General features: G+C 50.3%; 1 protein-coding gene across 2 annotated transcripts in view; it reads left to right on the top strand.

The window, feature by feature from the left end:
- The window catches only part of LOC137371810 (unconventional myosin-X-like), a 518,005-nt gene that overhangs the window by 261,358 nt on the left and 239,053 nt on the right, over nt 1-17,594 (top strand). For both annotated transcript variants that reach the window (XM_068034697.1, XM_068034696.1), the window contains 4 exons: nt 320-386; nt 7,681-7,773; nt 7,918-7,986; nt 17,508-17,590. In XM_068034697.1, the coding sequence (XP_067890798.1) occupies nt 320-386; nt 7,681-7,773; nt 7,918-7,986; nt 17,508-17,590 (312 nt within the window). The remainder of the gene's footprint in view (nt 1-319; nt 387-7,680; nt 7,774-7,917; nt 7,987-17,507; nt 17,591-17,594) is intronic.

Raw genomic sequence — 17,594 nt, forward strand, 5'->3', positions numbered from 1 at the left:
CTGGAACTCCCTTCCCAACAGCACTGTGGGTGTACCTACCCCAAATGGACTGCAGTGGTTCAAGAAGGCAGCTCACCACCACCTTCTCAAGGGCAACTAGGCATGGGCAATAAATGCTGACCTGGCCAGCGACGCCCACATCCCAAGACCAAATGAAAAAAAGGTGAGGCTGTGACCTCAAGCTCGACCCTTAATGCCAACCCCAAAGCTTCCACCCTCTCGAACCCTGACCTCACCCCACTGATTCTATCCTCTTGGACTGACCCTCACCTCCTGGGGAAATGACACATACTCACGCCCGTTTTCTTCATCTCTGCAGAGAAGGAATGAATTGGGAAGCAATTGATTGGATGGATAATGCCGAGTGTTTGGACCTGATTGAAAAGGTAGGAAGCCCTAAAAATACTGCAGGCAAGAAATGCAGCAAGAGTCCAGGAAAATAGCCCAATCATATTTTACCAATTTATTGGAGTTCTTTGTGGGAGTTAAGTGTGCTGTGGATAAAGGGGAACCGGTGGATGTATTGTACTTAGATTTCCAGAAGGCATTTGATAAGGTGCCACATCAAAGGTTATTACAGAAAATAAAAGCTCATGGTGTAGGAGGTAACATATTGGCATGGATAGAAGATTGGCTAGCTAACAGGAAACAGAGTAGGCATAAATGGGTCATTTTCTGGTTGGCAAGATGTAACAAGTGGTATGCCACAGGGATCTGTGCTGGGGCTTCAACTTTTTACAATTTATATAAATGACTTGGATGAAGGGACTGAAGGTATGGTTGCTAAATTTGCTGATGACACAAAGATAGGTAGGAAAGTAACTTGTGAAGAGGACATAAGGGGGCTACAAAGGGATATAGATAGGTTAAGTGAGTGGGCACAGACCTGGCAAATGGAGTATAATGTGGGAAAGTGGGAAATTGTCCATTTTGGCAGGAAGAATAAAAAAAAAGCATATTATCTAAATGGTGAGAGATTGCAGAGCTCTGAGATGCAGAGGGATCTGGGTGTCCTAGTGCATGAATCGCAAAAGGTTAGTATGCAGGTTCAGCACGTAATTAGGAAAGTTAATAGAATGTTATCGTTTATCGGGAGAGGAATTGAATACAAAAGTAGGGAGGTTATGCTTCAGTTACACAGGGCATTGGTGAGACCACATCTGGAGTACTGTGTACAGTACTGGTCTCCTTATTTCAGGAGATGTAAATGTGTTGGAAGCTGTTCAGAGAAGGGTCACTAGACTAATAGCTGGAATGGGTGGGTTGTCTTATGAGGAAAGATTGGACAGGCTAGGCTTGTATCCTCTGAAGTTTAAAAGAGTAAGAGGCAACTTGATTGAAACATATAAGATTCTGAGGGGTCTTGACAGGGTGGATGTGGAAAGGATGTTTTCCCTTGTGGGAGAATTTAGAACTCGGGGTCACTGTTTAAAAATAAGGCTTCGCCCATTTAAGACAGAGATGAGGAGAAATGTTTCTCACAGAGGGGTCGTGAATCTTTGGAATTCTCTTCCTCAAAAGCTGGAAGCAGAGTCTTTAAATATTTGTAAGGCAGAGGTAGTTAGATTCTTGATAGCGAGGAGGTGAATGTGGAGTTGAGGTTACAATCAGATCAGCCATGATGTTATTAAATGGCGGAGCAGGCTCAAGGGGCTGAGTGGCCAAGTGCTGCTCCAAATTTGTATGTTCGTAATTCCCACACAACAAACGTGCAACTGATTTATTTCTGGATCTGCAACATCACTCAGATACACAATGGGACAAGAAAAGGAGCCACATCACACAGGTGATAGGACAATGTAGAGGGAGCTTTACTCTGCATCTAACCCCCGTTTTTTTTTATGTCGAGGCAGCCTTTATTCCTCAGACCCCCTTCATATACATTTAAAAAAAAAATAACTTTATTAAAAACAGAAATAAACAAAACACTCAAATTAAAATGCCATTCTCGGCGTCGACAATGCACTCCAGTCCCTGCGGTGCCCACCGGTCACGGAAGGCCTCAAGCGTGCCGGCGGACACCGCATGCTCCTTCTCCAGGGACACCCGGGCGCAAACGTAACCACGGAAGAGGGGCAGGCAAACGGGGAGGACGGACCCCCCGACGGCCCGCAGCCTGGACCTGTGAATTGCCACCTTGGCCAGGCCCAGGAGCAGACCGACGAGGAGATCCTCCTCCCAGCCCAAACCCCTCCGTACCAGGTGCCCAAAGATCAGGAGCGTGGGAATGAAGTGCAGCCAGAACTTGAGGAGCAGCCCCTTCAGATACTCAAATAGGGGCTGCAACCTCGCACACTCCATATATACCTGAAACACAGACTCGTCCAGGCTGCAGAAAGTACAGGCGGCCTGGGAGTCCGTGAGCCTACTTAAAAGTCTATTGCACGGGGCTGCTCTGTGCAACACCCTCCACCCCAGGTCCCCGATGTAAAGGGGGAGGCCTCCCACGTAGAGAGACCTCCATCGGGGTTTCCCCTCGCCGCCAGATGGCAACGCAGACCACCAGGGCGTGTCCGGCCGGCTGACGATGGTGAGGAAGTGGAGTATGCAGGAGCAGCCCATACAGGAAACCCCTCCGCGCCGATTGGAATGGCACCGAGGGCATTTCCGAGAGGCGGCTCGGGTTGTGCGGGACCGGCTCCCGAGGAGGGTTTAAGGGCCTGGGTCCGATGAGCAGTTCCGGCCGAGCGGGGGTCAGCTTGGCCGGGAGCGCTCCGCTCTCTCGAGCTCCCTTGCCACCCGCAGTGAGGGGCGTCCCAGGGGCTTCGGCTACTCCTCCGCCCGCTGGTCCGTCCCCGGAATCGGCCGCTCGGACAGCCGAGGCGCTCTCCTCCACTGGCGGGGGAGCACCCTGACTGGAGGCGACCATGTTCCAGACTCGGAATAGATCCCGGTAAAAGAGAGGTAACTCCCTCAGAGAGGAGTGGCTAATGGACTCCGCTGGGAGCTGCGTGTCGTCTTGAAAGCCATGACACTGGCGGAAAAAATACGTCGCCAGCGCACACCATCTGGGAGGACGCTCGACGTACAAGTATCTCTGCAGGGTCCGAAGGCGGAGAGTCACAGCCTGGATGCGGATGCACACCAGCGACTGGCCACCCTCCTCAATCGGGAGACTCAGGACCGCGGCAGAGACCCAGTGTTTCCTCTTGCCCCAGAAGAAATCGACGAGTTTCTTCTGGATCTTGGTGACAAATGCAGGGGGCGGGGCCAAAGTGACCAACCGGTACCACAGCATCGAGTCCACCAGTTGGTTTATGACCAGCGCTTGGCCCCTGTAGGAAAGCACTCGGAGCAGTCCTGTCCAGCGCCCCAGCCGAGTAGAGACTTTCGCCTCCAACTCCTGCCAGTTTGCTGGCCAGGCTTCCTCAGCAGGGCTAAGGTGGACTCCCAGATAGAGGAGGTACGTGGTGCTCCACGCAAAATGTGTCATCTCCTCCGGCAGGGAGTCCACCCGCCACTGACCAACCAAGAGTCCGGAACATTTCTCCCAATTGATCCTCGCGGAGGACGCAGCAGAAAAGGTCTGCTGGCAGTCGTGCATTCTCCACAAGTCCACGGGATCTGATACCATGAGGAGCACGTCGTCGGCGTAAGCCGAGAGGACGACCCGCATGGCCGGCTCGCGCAGAGCCAATCCCGTCAACCTCCTGCGAAGCAGGCACAGGAAGGGCTCCACGCAGATGGTGTACAATTGGCCGGACATGGGGCACCCCTGACGCACTCCTCTTCCAAAGCGAAGGGGCGCCGTCAAGGACCTGTTAACCTTGACTGGACACTCTGCGGCGGCGTATAAAAGTCGGACCCGGGCCACGAAATGCGGCCCGAGTCCAAAAGCGCGCAGAGTCCCGAAAATGTATTCGTGATCCACCCTGTCGAACGCCTTCTCCTGATCGAGGGAGAGAAAGCTACCGACTGACCAGTCCTCTGGGAAAGATGGATCAGGTCCCGGACCAGGTGGATGTTGTCCTGGATGGACCGGCCCGGGACCGTGTAGGACTGGTCGGGGTGGATCATGTGGGCCAGCACGGAGCCCAGGCGGGTAGACATAGCCCGGGCAAAGATCTTATAATCCGTGCTGAGGAGGGAGACCAGACGCCAGTTTTTAAGCAGGCGGAGATCGCTCCTCTTCGGCAGCAGGACGATGACCGCTCTGCGCCACGAGAGGGGCATCTCCCCGGTCGCCAGGCTTTCCTCCAGTCGGCCCAGAGTCGACGGAACGAGTCCCGGAATCGCTCGTCCTCCAGCAGCCGGTTGTTAAAGTGCCAGTACGCGGACCCCGCCCGCGTGCGGAGTGGAGTGAACTCCGCCCACACCAGGTGGTGGTCCGAGCACGGCACCAGCCGCATGGAGGCCGCCGAGACGCGGGAGACGTATGCCTGCGAAAAGTAGAGGCGGTCAATTCGGGACACTCCCCCTCCAGACCTCCACGTGGAGGCGCTGGAGTCGGGATGGAGATTCCGCCAGACGTCCACCAAGTTGAGGGAGCTGATCAGTCCCCTTAACTTCTCCACTGACGCTTGGCCGCGCTGGGGACCGGAGCGATCCCCCACCTCGAGGATGCAGTTAAAATCACCCCCGAGGATGATGCACTCGCCGCTATCGATGGAGCTCAAGAGAGTGGACACTTCTTCAAAGAAGCGCGCTTGCAACGCGCCGGGCCTGGGCGCGTACACGTTCACAAAGTGGAGCGGCACGCTACCCAGGCGAACGGCGAGGTGGAGCAAGTGGCCCGGCACTAGCTCCTTGACCCCCAAGATCTCCAGCTGAAAAGTCAGGACCAACAAGATAGCCACCCCACTAGAAATAGGGGTGAGGTGACTCCTGTGGAACCCACCCTGCCACTCCAGGAGCCAGGTGGCTTCGTCTCCCGGAACAGTGTGGGTTTCCTGCAGAAAGCTCACCGCGTATCTCCCTTCCCTAAGGACTGAGGGATTGTGAAATCTGCGGTGAGACCCCCTGCTGCCGTTGATGTTGAGGCTGGCTATGGTTATCTTCATGTCAAAGTTATTTAAAACCCGTCACCAACAGCTCACTGTGAGGAGGGAGTGGAAGTGCACCTGGCCTTCCACTCCCCCAGCAGCCCATTGAGGAATGCATTAAACCGGCGCCTCTCAACCAGTTTCACGCCCGCGCGCTTGCCCGCTTTCTTGAGGGCGGCACGGACGGACTGGATGATTAGCGCCAGGTTTGACCAACGGCCGAGGGCCAGCTGAACTTTATTGCGGCAACTCCTGCAAGCCGCGAGGAAATCCCGGAGAGGAGACTCGGTGGGAGGCACGAGGGACTCCACCACCTCACTGGCGATGGAATCAAGGTCGTCCTCCTTGCCCCACACCGAATCCCCGTCCTCCTCCGGGTCGTCACCGCCAGCGTTCTACTGTGAAACTAGAGCCTATGGGCGCCAGCGGTTCAGGACCCCCCTCCACCTGCATCCCCAGGCCAATGAGTGGTCCAGGGGAGAAGGAAGTTCCTGACTCCAGAAATCCAGCCGGAGCCGAGACCGGAGGCGGAGAGAGGAGGCCATCTCCCGCTCTGCCAGCACCCACAGGCCCAGCAGATGGGGCAGCATTTTCTGTTCTAACCGGGTCGGGTGTCTCCTGGTTGGTGGTGGACTCCGGCTGGGAGGGCCGACCCTTTGGGGCCTCGCCCTCCCTTCCACTCAGGGCACCCGAACCAGTGGCAGTGGCAGAATGGGCGGCGTCCCCAGGCTCCCCCACCACAAGCAGGGCCCCACTTACTCCTTCAGGAGGGGCCTCATGTACCGGGGCCTTCCCCTCCCCTCCATCCTGATTGGTAGGGAGCTCCTGCCCAGACTTTGCAGCCTTGATGATGGTGGTGACAGGGGGAACCTGGGGACCTGAACCAGGAGACAGCTCCCATCCAACAGATGGGCCATGCACCTCATGGCTCTGTGTTACTTCTGTGGAGGGGTGCCTTCTCCTCTTTTTCCCAGTTGGGCGCAGAGGCTCAGAGACCTCCATGCCATCAGAGGCCTCCACCTCCGCACCCTCCTTTTTTTTTAATCACCCTGGGCCTGAGACCAGCCCTGAGCCAAGTGGGCTCCCCGAGATCGGGCCTTGGGCTGAGCCCAGGCTCGGGTTGTGTCAATGCGTCCAGGGGAAGTGTCTCTTGATGTTTATTTTTCCTCCGCGCCTTCCTTCCATCTGGACGGGCACTCCCCACCCCGCCGGAGGCCGTGAGGAACCAATTGAATGGTGTCTGGTAGAGGTGTGGGGGGGGGGGGTGGGAGGAGGTTCAGCGGCACCACCCTGGGCTGCCGAGGTGGAGTTGGCAGCTGGGAGGTTGGGGCAGTTCTTACGAACATGCCCCACCCCCTTGCAGACATGGCACCGTGCCCCGTCCAAGGTCCAGAAGACGCGGTAGGCCGTCCCCTGGAACTCTACATTGAAATGGCCCTCTGTACACGTGCCGGAGGCTGTTCTCCCTAAGACCGAGCGGGGCTGGAGTGAGCCCCGTCTTTACCTCCCCCAGATGGTGCAGGTGGGGAAGGAGGAGCTCACCAGGAATGAAGGGCGGGACATTTGATAGAATGATCCCTTGCGCAGTGGCCTCCAGGGGGTCCACTGGCAGAAAGGTCCCACCCACGGTGAGCCCTTTGCTCAGAGCCAGGGACACCGCCTTCCCATACATTTTTGAGGCAGCAACAATGGCCGAAGAGCCGACAACCTCAGCCATTGCCTTTACACATGCCTCAATTGACATGTTCGGGTGGACGTAGCTCTTGACCCCATGCTTCCATGTTATTAGTGCAAACAGTGACGGGGCAACAGGTGCAGCCGCAGCAGCATATGTGCGGGAAGGCCCCGCCACCGGTGAAGAGGGGCTTGACATGGGGTCGCAGAGTCACGCCCACCCCCAAGAAACAAAGCACACAACAGTTTCCTCTTTAACTCAAGCAATATGATGGGGGGTGGGGGGGGGTTCGGGGAATGGGAGTAGAAGATGATAGGGTTGAAAAGGACAAGGAGCGGAGAGGAGAGGATAGGTGGCCGAGTGATGGAAGGAAGTGAACAGCTGCGAGGATGTTACAGTTCAATTGGTGGTTGGAGCACCTTGTTGCTGAGTCTACAGTTCAGTCTTCCAGTTAGGGGAGGGCTCTTCGCCCGGGTTGGCGAGAGCCGCCCGGTTCTCTCCCTTTTCTGCTGTCGTATAAAGATGGTCTTCAGCCGGGCAGCTCCAGCCGTCCTGAGCCACACAGTTGGGGGTGGGGAGGGAGCCCCTTTTGTGCAGGATGGCAGATAAACACAAGAACAAATACAAGGGCTCCCTAGAGAATTTGGCAGCCCCACTCCTGGATCTTCCGGTGCCTCCTCCCTCCCTCAACATTCCAAACAACCAACAGTTCTCTGGTGCTCCAACACCCATCTCTCCAAAATGACTTGCAGGTCTTCTTAGTCTTGCAAAGGTTCCACAATAAATGCAGCTGTCTCCACTCTACAGACACCTCTTTGCAGTTACTCCACTCTGCTCTCTCCTCTCCAGTTGCAGCAACACAGGTGCAGCTGCTCCCCCTGATTGCAGGCAGGAAGTGCTTCCCAAATTGCCCAACCAATCCCAGTGCTGTACCTGTCCTGGGAGTGTTTGATGGGGACAATGTCAAGGGAGCTTTACTCTGTATTTAAGCAGTATCTCACGCTTGCTCTCTGTTTGCTTTAGAAGCTGGGACTTCTTGCATTGATCAATGAGGAGAGTCGCTTTCCAAAGGGCACCGACAGCACGTTGCTGGAGAAAATGCACAGTCAGCATGCGGTGAGTGCGGGTCTGGGCGCCTTGGGTGGCTGTGGCCTGTTCAAGTATCCAGTGTGTAGGTGTCCTCTCCCACTCCATCTCCATCTCCCCTCTCATTATCCTCACATTCCCTGAGACTAAAGGATCTTTTGCTTTCTTTTGCAGAGTAACTCATTCTATGTAAAACCACGGGTCACTGATCATCAGTTTGGGATAAGACATTATGCTGGGGAGGTGAGTCCAAATAACAGAAATATCATACAGCCTCATTATCACACAGTATCCAAATCACACGGTCTCCATATCACATGGTGCCTGCATCACATGTGCTGGTCTCAATGTCACACAGACTCTACATCGCCCGGCCCCCAGATCGCCCGGCCCCCAGATCACACGGCCTCAATAGCACACGGTCTCAATATCACAAGAGCTGAATGTCACACGGTATGTCAATATTATACAGTTTCAATATCATATGCTGTCAATATCACATGTTCTCAGTATCATATGGTCTTAATATCACACAGTCTCAGTATTACTTGATAGCAGTATCACATGGTGCCTGTATCACACGATCTCAATGTCACATGGTCTCCATATCATATGGTGTCTGTACCACACAGTCTCAGTATCACATGGTCTCATTATTACATGGTCTCAGTATCACACTGTCTCCAAGTCACACGGTTTCCATATTACGTGGTCTGAGTATCACATGGTCTTAATATCACAAGGAAGAGGTAATAAAGGTTCAGAGCAAGTATGGGAGAGTTTAAATTAAATTGCCAGAGGGATGGTCCCCAGTTTATAGAACTAGAAAAGAGGAAAATGGTGCATAATGTGACAGCGTTGGACGTACTGGAGAAGGGAGTTGTTCCATATTAGGTAGGAGCAGACCGAGAAGGGCTATGAGGAATGCGAAGATGGGGTTACAAATGGTGAAGACAAATGTAGATCCCTTACAGTCAGAAACAGGGGAATTTATTATGGGGAATAAAGAATTGGCTGACCAACTAAATGCATCCTTTGGTTCTGTCGTCACAAAGGAGGACACAAATATCATACCAGAAACGCTGGGGAACACAGGGTTTAGTGAGAGAGAGGAACTGAAGGAAATCAGTATCAGTAGAGAAATGGTGTTGGGGAAATTGATGGGATTGAAGGCCGATAAATCCCAAGGGCCTGATGGTCTGCATCCCAGAGTATTTAAGGAAGTGGCCCAAGAAATAGTGGATGCATTGGTGGTCATCTTCCAAGATTCTATAGACTCTGGAACAGTTCCTACAGATTGGAGGGTAGCTAATGTAACCCCACTATTTAAAAAGGGAGATAGAGAGAAAGCAGGGAATTATAGACCAGTCAGCCTGACATCATTAGTGGGGAAAATTCTAGAGTCCATTATCAAAGATTTTATAGCAGAGCACTTAGAGAACAGTGGTAGAATCGGACAGAGTCAGCATGGATTTACGAAAGGGAAATCATGCTTGACAAATCTACTAGAATTCTTCGAGGATGTAACTAGTAGAGTTGATGAGGGGGAGCCAGTGGATGTGGTTTATTTGGACTTTCAGAAGGCTTTCGACAAAGTCCCACATAAGAGATTAGTGTGTAAAATTAAAGCGCATGGGATTGGGGGTAGTGTATTGCGATGGATAGAAAATTGGTTGGCAGACAGGAAACAAAGAGTAGGGATAAATGGGTCTTTTTCCAAATGGCAGGCAGTGACTAGTGGGGTACCGCAGGGATCAGTGCTGGGACCCCAGCTATTCACAATATATATTAATGATATAGATGCGGGAACTAAATCTAATATCTCCAAATTTGCAGATGACACAAAATTGGGCGGGAGGGTGAGTTGTGAGGAGGATGCAGAGAGGCTTCAGGGTGATTTGGACAAGTTGAGTGAGTGGGCAAATGCATGGCAGATGCAGTATAATGTGGATAAATGTGAGGTTATCCACTTTGGTAGCAAAAACAGGCAGGCAGATTATTATCTGAACGGCTGTAAACTGAGAGAGGGGAATATGCAGCGAGACCTGGGTGTTCTCGTACACCAGTCGCTGAAGGTAAGCATGCAGGTGCAGCAGGTGGTAAAAAAGGCAAATGGTATGTTGGCCTTCATAGCGAGAGGATTCGAGTACAGGAGCAGGGATGTCTTGCTGCAATTATACAGGGCCTTGGTGAGGCCACACCTGGAATATTGTGTGCAGTTTTGGTCTCCTTATCTGTGGAAGGATGTTCTTGCTATAGAGGGAGTGCAGCGAAGGTTTACCAGACTGATTCCTGGGATGGTGGGACTGATGTATGAGGAGAGATTGAGTCGGTTAGGATTATATTCACTGGAGATCAGAAGAGTGAGGGGGAATCTCATAGAAACCTATAAAATTCTAACAGAACTTGACAGGGTAGATGCAGGAAGGATGTTCCCGGTGGTAGGGGAGTCCAGAACCAGGGGTCATAGTCTAAGGATATGGGGTAAACCTTTCAAGGCTGAGATGAGAAGAAATTTCTTCACCCACAGAGTGGTGGGCCTGTGGAATTCGCTACCACAGAAAGCAGTAGAGAGCAAAACATTGTATGTTTTCAAGAAGGAGTTAGATATTGCTCTTGGGTCTAAAGGGAGCAAAGGATATGGGGTGAAAGCGGGAACGGGTTACTGAGTTGGATGATCAGCCATCATCATAATGAATGGCAGAGGCAGGCTCGAGGGGAGAATGGCTACTCATCGGGTCATAGAGTCGTACAGCATAGAAACAGGCCCTTCGGCCCACCGTGTCCATGCCGACCATAATGTCTATCTATACTAATCCCACCTGCCTGCATTAATTCTATATCCCTCTATACCTTGTTCATTCAAGTACCTGTCCAGATGCCTCTTAAATGTTGCTACTGTTCCTGCCTCCACCACCTCCTCACGCAGCTCATTCCAGATACCCACTATTCTTTGTGAAAATTTACCCCTTTGATCCCCTTTAAACCTCCTCCCTCTCACCTTAAATCTATGCCCTCTAGTTTTAGTCACCCCTACCATGGGAAACCCCTACTCCTGCTCCTATTTTCTATGTTTCACATAAAAGGCTGGTTGACAAAATTGAGGAATTGGAGGGCCAATGTCCAACTGGATAAACAATTGGCTTAAGGACAGAAAATAGCGAGTCATGGTAAATAAATACAAAAAGTGCTGCAAATACTCAGCAGGTCTGGCAACATCTGCAGAGAGAGAAGCAGAGATAACGTTTCAGGTCAGTGACCATACGTCACTGACCTGAAACATTAACTCTGCTTCTGTCTCCACAGTTGCTGCCAGACCTGCTGAGTATTTCCAGCACTTTTTGTTTTTATTTCAGATTTCCAGCATCTGCAGTATTTCTCTTTTATTTTAGAGTCGTGATATATGGTTGTTTTTCAGACTGGAGGATGGTAGACAGTGCTGTTCCCCAAGGGTCAGTGCTAGGACCTCTGCTTTTTTTTGCTATACATAAATAAATTTGATCTTGGAATACAGTGTAGAATCTCAAAATTTGCTGATAATCCCAAACTTGGAGGAGTTGCAAATAGTGAGGATGATACGAGCTGCCTGCAACAGGACATAGATAAGCTAGTAGAGTGGGCAGAGAGGTGGCAGATGGAATTTAATACAGAAAAGTGTGAGGTGATGCATTTTGGCAGAAGGGATACAGTGAGGTAATATAGACTTAATGGCACAGTTCTAAAGTGTGTGCAGCAACAGAGGGACCTGGGATTCCTGTACATAGATCTTTGAAGGTGGCAGGACATATTGAGAGAGTGGTTAGTAAAGCATATGAGATCTTGGGCTTTATAAATACAGGCATTGAGTACAAAAGCAGGGAAGTTATGCTGAACCTTTATAAAGCTCTGGTTCGGCCCCAACTGGAGTATTGCATCCAGTTCTGGTCACCACACTTTAGGAAGGATGTGAGGGCCCTTGAGAGGGTGCAGAGGAGATTTACCAGAATGGTTCCAGGGATGAGGGATTTTAGTTACAAGGTTAGGTTGGAGAAGCTGGGGTTGTTCTCCTTTGAACAAAGGAGACTGAGAAGAGATTGAATAGAGGAGTACAAGATTATGACACTTGGATAAGTTAGACAAGGAAAACCATTCCCATTAACTGATGGGACAAGGGCTGGGAGACACTGATTTGAAGGTTTTGGGCAACAGATACAGGGAATGTGAGGAAGAATTTTTTTACACAGCAAGTGGCAATGACCTGGAACTTGCTGCCCACGAGGGTGGTGGAAGCAGAGACAATCAATGACTTCAAAAGGAAATTGGATGGCCACATGAAGGAAATAAACTTGCAGGATCAAGTGAGGGATTGCATTGCTCCGCAAAGAGGGCGGCACTGTGGTGCAGTGGTTAGCACCGCAGCCTCGCGGCTCCAGGGACCCGGGTTAGATTCTGGGTACTGCCTGTGTGGAGTTTGCAAGTTCTCCCTGTGACCGCGTGGGTTTTCGCCGGTTGCTCCGGTTTCCTCCCACCGCCAAAGACTTGCAGGTGATAGGTAAATTGGCCATTGTAAATTGCCCCTAGTGTAATTAGGTGGTCGGGAATATGGGATTACTATAGGGTTAGTATAAATGGGTGGTTGTTGGTCAGCACAGACTCAGTGGGCCGAAGGGCCTGTTTCAGTGCTGTATCTCCAAATAAAAAAAGAGCCGGCATGGACTTGATGGGCTGAATGGCCTCCTTCTGTGTCATATCTGACTCTAAAAAGAATGGGTGGGACTAACAAATCCAGAGCCCCATGGTTGTCAAGGGGTTCAAAGGAGAGGATAAAAAAAAAACAGTAGCCTATGACACATACCAAGGGCTGAATACTGCAGAAGGAGGAGTAATACAAATGTAGGAGTGAAATTAAAAAGGAAATTTGGAAAACAGAGGACATGAAAAAATATTGGAAAGGGAAATCAAGGAAAACCCAAAGATTTTTTATAAATACATAACGAGAAAGCAGATAATTAGGGACCATAAGAGTAACCTGTGTGTGGAGGCGGAGGGTGTGGGTATGGTTTTTAATGAATACTTCGCACCTGTCTTCACAACAGAGAGGGACGATACAGACATTGCAATCAAGGAGAAGGAGCTGGATTTTAAGAGCCCGCCACCGATCTCAGTGGCGAGCTGAAAACATGGCAACACCAAAGAGCCGCCGCGATTTTAAGCATGGCGGCACATTTAAATAGCCGTGACAGCCCGCCAATCAGGTGGAGGAGGTGGGCTGTCTGTCCCCGGCAATGATGTGAAGGTGCTGGCACTATTTTTAAAGGGCAGGTAGCCCTACTAACATATTTAAATTTTTGAAGCAAGATTCCCCAAAATTAAATAAATAAATTTATTTTGCCCCTTTCCCACCCCCCCCAATAACAATTACAATAACGATTTGCCTTTCTCCCCCCACCCCCCCCCCAAAATGCTTACATTGTACACCTGACAGAATTCACAAAGTTTAAGGGTCAACCCTTCCCACCATCCCCTACACCCATTACATTTATTTGAGCCCATCCTGTCCCACCCCCAGCACAAACAAACTTGCCTCCTCCCCCCTCCCCACCAGTGTGGTGCCACATTTCCCCGGACGGGGATCTGAAGGCGCAGGAGTGTTGGCCACTGCGCCGAAGATCATGTTGGGCGCTCAAGATTGGAGGCAAATGTAGTTAAATTTATCAATTTTATTGATTTGCGCATTTAAGTTGTCGTCCCGTCACCCAGCGGTAGGGAGGGCCACCACGGTGCCTTGTCGCCGCTGGGAGGATCAGACTGTGCCCTGCTGGCATTGAGGTCTGTGCTGGACCTCATCCGGTACCATCTTCAGACCATCCCTGCCACGGACCATCATAGTGTCGAGAGCTTGTTAAAATCCAGCACAAGGAGGGTGACACATTAGATGAAATTAATGTAGTGAGAGAGACCGAGATGAAATGTATCCCAGGCTGTTAAGGGAAGCAAGAGAGGAAATAGTGGAAGCTCTGGCTATTATTTTCCAACCCTCTCAGGCTACAGGCATGGTGTCAGAGGACTGGAGGACAGATAATGTTATTCCCATTGTTTGAAAAGGGAGCAAGGAATAGACTGAGTAATTACAGGGCAGTAAGCCTAACCTTGGTGGTGGGAAAATTATTGAAAAAAATTCTGAGGGAGAGGATTCATTTCGAAAGCCACAGATTAATCAAAGACAGTTTGCACGGGTTTGTTAAGGAAAGGTCATGTTTGTCTAACATCATTGATCTTTTTAACGAGGTAGCAAAGCAGATCGATGAGGGTAGTGCATTTGATGTATTTTAACAAGGCTTTTTATAAGGTCCCACATGACAGAGACTGGTCACGAAAGTAAAAGCCCAGGGGATCCAAGACAAAGTAGCAAGTTGAATGCAAAATTGGCTCAAAGACAGGAAGCAAAGGTAATGGTCAATGGGTGTTTTTGTGACTGGAAGGAAGTTTCCAGTTGGGTTCTGCAGAGCTCAGTACTGGGTCCCATGTTTTATGTGGTAGATATCAATGATTTGCACTTAAATGTAGGGGGTATGATTAAGAAGTTTGCAGACGATGCAAAAATTGGCTGTGTGGTTGATAATGAAGAAGAAAGCTGTAGACTGCAGGAACATATCAGTAGACTAGTCAGATGGGCAGAACAATAGCCTCCTCCTAAAGTCCCCAGCATCACAGATGCCAGTCTTCAGCCAATTAGATTCACTCCACGTGATATCAAGAAACAACTGAAGGCACTGGATACTGCAAAGGCTACGGGCCCTGACAATATTCCGGCAATAGTACTGAAGACCTGTGCTCCAGAACTTGCCGCGCCCCTAGCCAAGCTGTTCCAGTACAGCTACAACACTGGCATCTACCCTGCAATGTGGAAAATTGCCCAGGTATGTCCTGTACACAAAAAGCAGGACAAGTCCAACCCGACCAATTATTGCCCCATCAGTATACTCACAATCATCAGTAAAGTGATGGAAGGTGTCGTCGACAGTGCCATCAAGCGGCACTTGCTTAGCACAACCTGCTCAATGACGCTCTGTTTGGGTTCCGCCAGGGCCACTCAGTTCCTGACCTCATTACAGCCTTGGTCCGAACATGGACAAAAGAGCTGAACTCAAGAGGTGAGGTGAGAGTGACTACTCTTGACATCAAGGCAGCATTTGAACAAGTATGGCATCAAGGAGCCCGAGCAAAACTGAGGTCAATGGGAATCGGGGAAAACCTTCCGCTGGCTGGAGTCATACCTAGCGCAAAGGAAGATGGTTGTGGTTGTTGGAGGTCAATCATCTGAGCTCCAGGACATCACTGCAGGAGTTCCACAGAGTAGTGTCCTAGGCCCAACCATCTTCAGCTGCTTCATCAATGACCTTCCTTCAATCATTAGGTCGGAAGTGGGGATGTTCGCTGATGATTGCACAATGTTCAGCACCATTCGGGACTCCTCAGATACTGAAACAGTCCATGTAGAAATGCAACGAGACCTGGTCAATATCCAGGTTTGGGCTGATAAGTGGCAAGTAACATTCGTGCCACATAAATGCCAGGCAATGATCATCTCCAAAAAGAGAGAATCTGACCATCTCCCCTTTCCATTCAATGGCATTACCATCACTGAATCCCCCACTATCAACATCTTGGGGGTTACCATTGACCAGAAACTGAACTGGAGTAGCCATATAGATACCGTGACTACAAGAGCAGGTCAGAGGCTAGGAATCCTGCAGCGAATAACTCACCTCCTGACTCCCCAAAGCCTGTCCACCATCTACAAGGCACAAGTCAGGAGTGTGATGGAATACTCTCCACTTGCCTGGATGGGTGCAGCTCCAACAACACTCAAGAAGCTCGACACCATCCAGGACAAAGCAGCCCACTTGATTGGCACACCGTCTACAAACATTCATTCCCTCCACCACCGACGTACAGTGGCAGCAGTGTGTACCATCTACAAGATGCACTGCAGCAACTTATCAAGGCTCCTTAGACAGCACCTTCCAAACCCGTGACCTCTACCAACTAGAAGGACAAGGGCAGCAAATACATGGGAACACCACCACCTGCAAGTTCCCCTCCAAGTCACACACCATCCTGACTTGAAACTATATCGCCGTTCCTTGACTGTCACTGGGTCAAAATCCTGGAACTCCCTTCCTAACAGCACTGTGGGAGTACCTACCCCACATGGACTGTAGTGGTTCAAGAAGGGAGCTCACCACCACCTTCTCAAGGGCAATTAGGGATAGGCAATAAATGCTGGCCTGGCCAGCGACGCCCACATTCCTAGGAATGAATAAAAAATGAATCATCCCTCCACAGCTACAATTGTTTCTTTAACCAATGTTGCGACGCCCCACCCCTCCTTTTATTTTCATCCCCTCTGTTCTGTCTGAAAACCTGAGCTCCCAATCCTGCCCATTTGATGCATGGATTTTAGCAAGGTTTTTGACAAGGTCCCACATGGTAGACTGGACATGAAGGTAAAGGCTCATGGGATCCAATGCAAAGTGGCAAATTGGATCCAAAATTGACTCAGAGGCAGGAAGCAAAGGGCAATGGTCGATTGGGGCTTTTGTGATTGGAAGGCTGTTCGCAGTGGGGTTCTGCAGAGCTCAGTACTGGGCCCCTTGTTTTTTGTGGTATAGATCAATGATTTGGACTTGAATATAGGGGGTACAATTTAAAAGTTTGCAGATGCTACAAAAATTGGCCGTGTGGTTGAGAATGAAGAAGAAAGCTGTAGACTGCAGGAAGATATCAATGGGGTAGTCAGGTGGGCAGAATAGTGGCAAATGGAGTTCAATCCGGAGAAGTGTGAGGTGATGCATTTGGGGAAGGCTGACAAGGCAAGAGAATACAGAATAAAAGGTAGGATACTGTAGAGCAACAGAGGGACCTTGGAGTGTATGTCCACAGATCCCTGAAGCTGGATGGATAGGTGGATAAGATGGTCAAGAAGGAATATGGGATACTTGCCTTTATTAGCCGAGGCATAGAATATAAGAGCCGGGAGGTTATGATGGAGCTGTGTAAAACACTAGTTAGGCCACAGCTGGAGTACTGTGTACAGTTCTGGGCACCACACTATAGGAAGGATGTGATTGCACTGGAGAGGGTGCAGAGGAGATTCACCAGGATGTTGCCTGGGCTGGAGCATTTCAGTTATGAGAAAGATTGGATCGGCTCGGGTTGTTTTCTTTGGAAAATGAGATTGAGGGGAGACCTAATTGAAGTGTATAAAATTATGAAGGGTCTAGGTAGAGTGGATAGGAAGGTCCTATTCCCCTTGGTTGTGGGGTCCATAACCAGGGGGCATAGATTTAGATTACAGGGGATTCAAGAGGAATATTATTTTCACCCAGAGGGTGGTGGGGATTTTCACTGTCTGAAAGGGTGGTAGAGGCAGAAACCCTCAAAACATTTAAAAAGTACTTGGATGCGCACTTGAAATGCCGTAAACTACAAGGCTATAGACCAAAAGTTGGAAAGTGGGGTTTAGGCTGGATGGCCACTTGTTGACCAGCACAGACACAATGGGCTGAATAGCCTCCTTTCATGTTGTACGTTTGTATGATTCTATGGTGTCTATCACACGGGCTCCATATCACATTGTGTCCTCATCACACAGTGTCTGTAATGCACAATGCGGAGAGCTGCATCCCTTTCCCCAGAATCAGGATAACACCCACATTCCTGTCCCCTCAGAGTCTGTGACACCTGCCCCAACACCCCTCAAGGTCTGTTTCATGTTTCAGGTCATGTATGATGTCTGCGGATTTCTTGAGAAAAACAGAGATACTTTTCGAGATGATATTCTGAACCTTTTGAAGGACAGCAGGTGA

This window comes from Heterodontus francisci, chromosome 7 (assembly GCF_036365525.1).
Source record: "Heterodontus francisci isolate sHetFra1 chromosome 7, sHetFra1.hap1, whole genome shotgun sequence".
NCBI classification, from domain to species: domain Eukaryota; kingdom Metazoa; phylum Chordata; class Chondrichthyes; order Heterodontiformes; family Heterodontidae; genus Heterodontus; species Heterodontus francisci.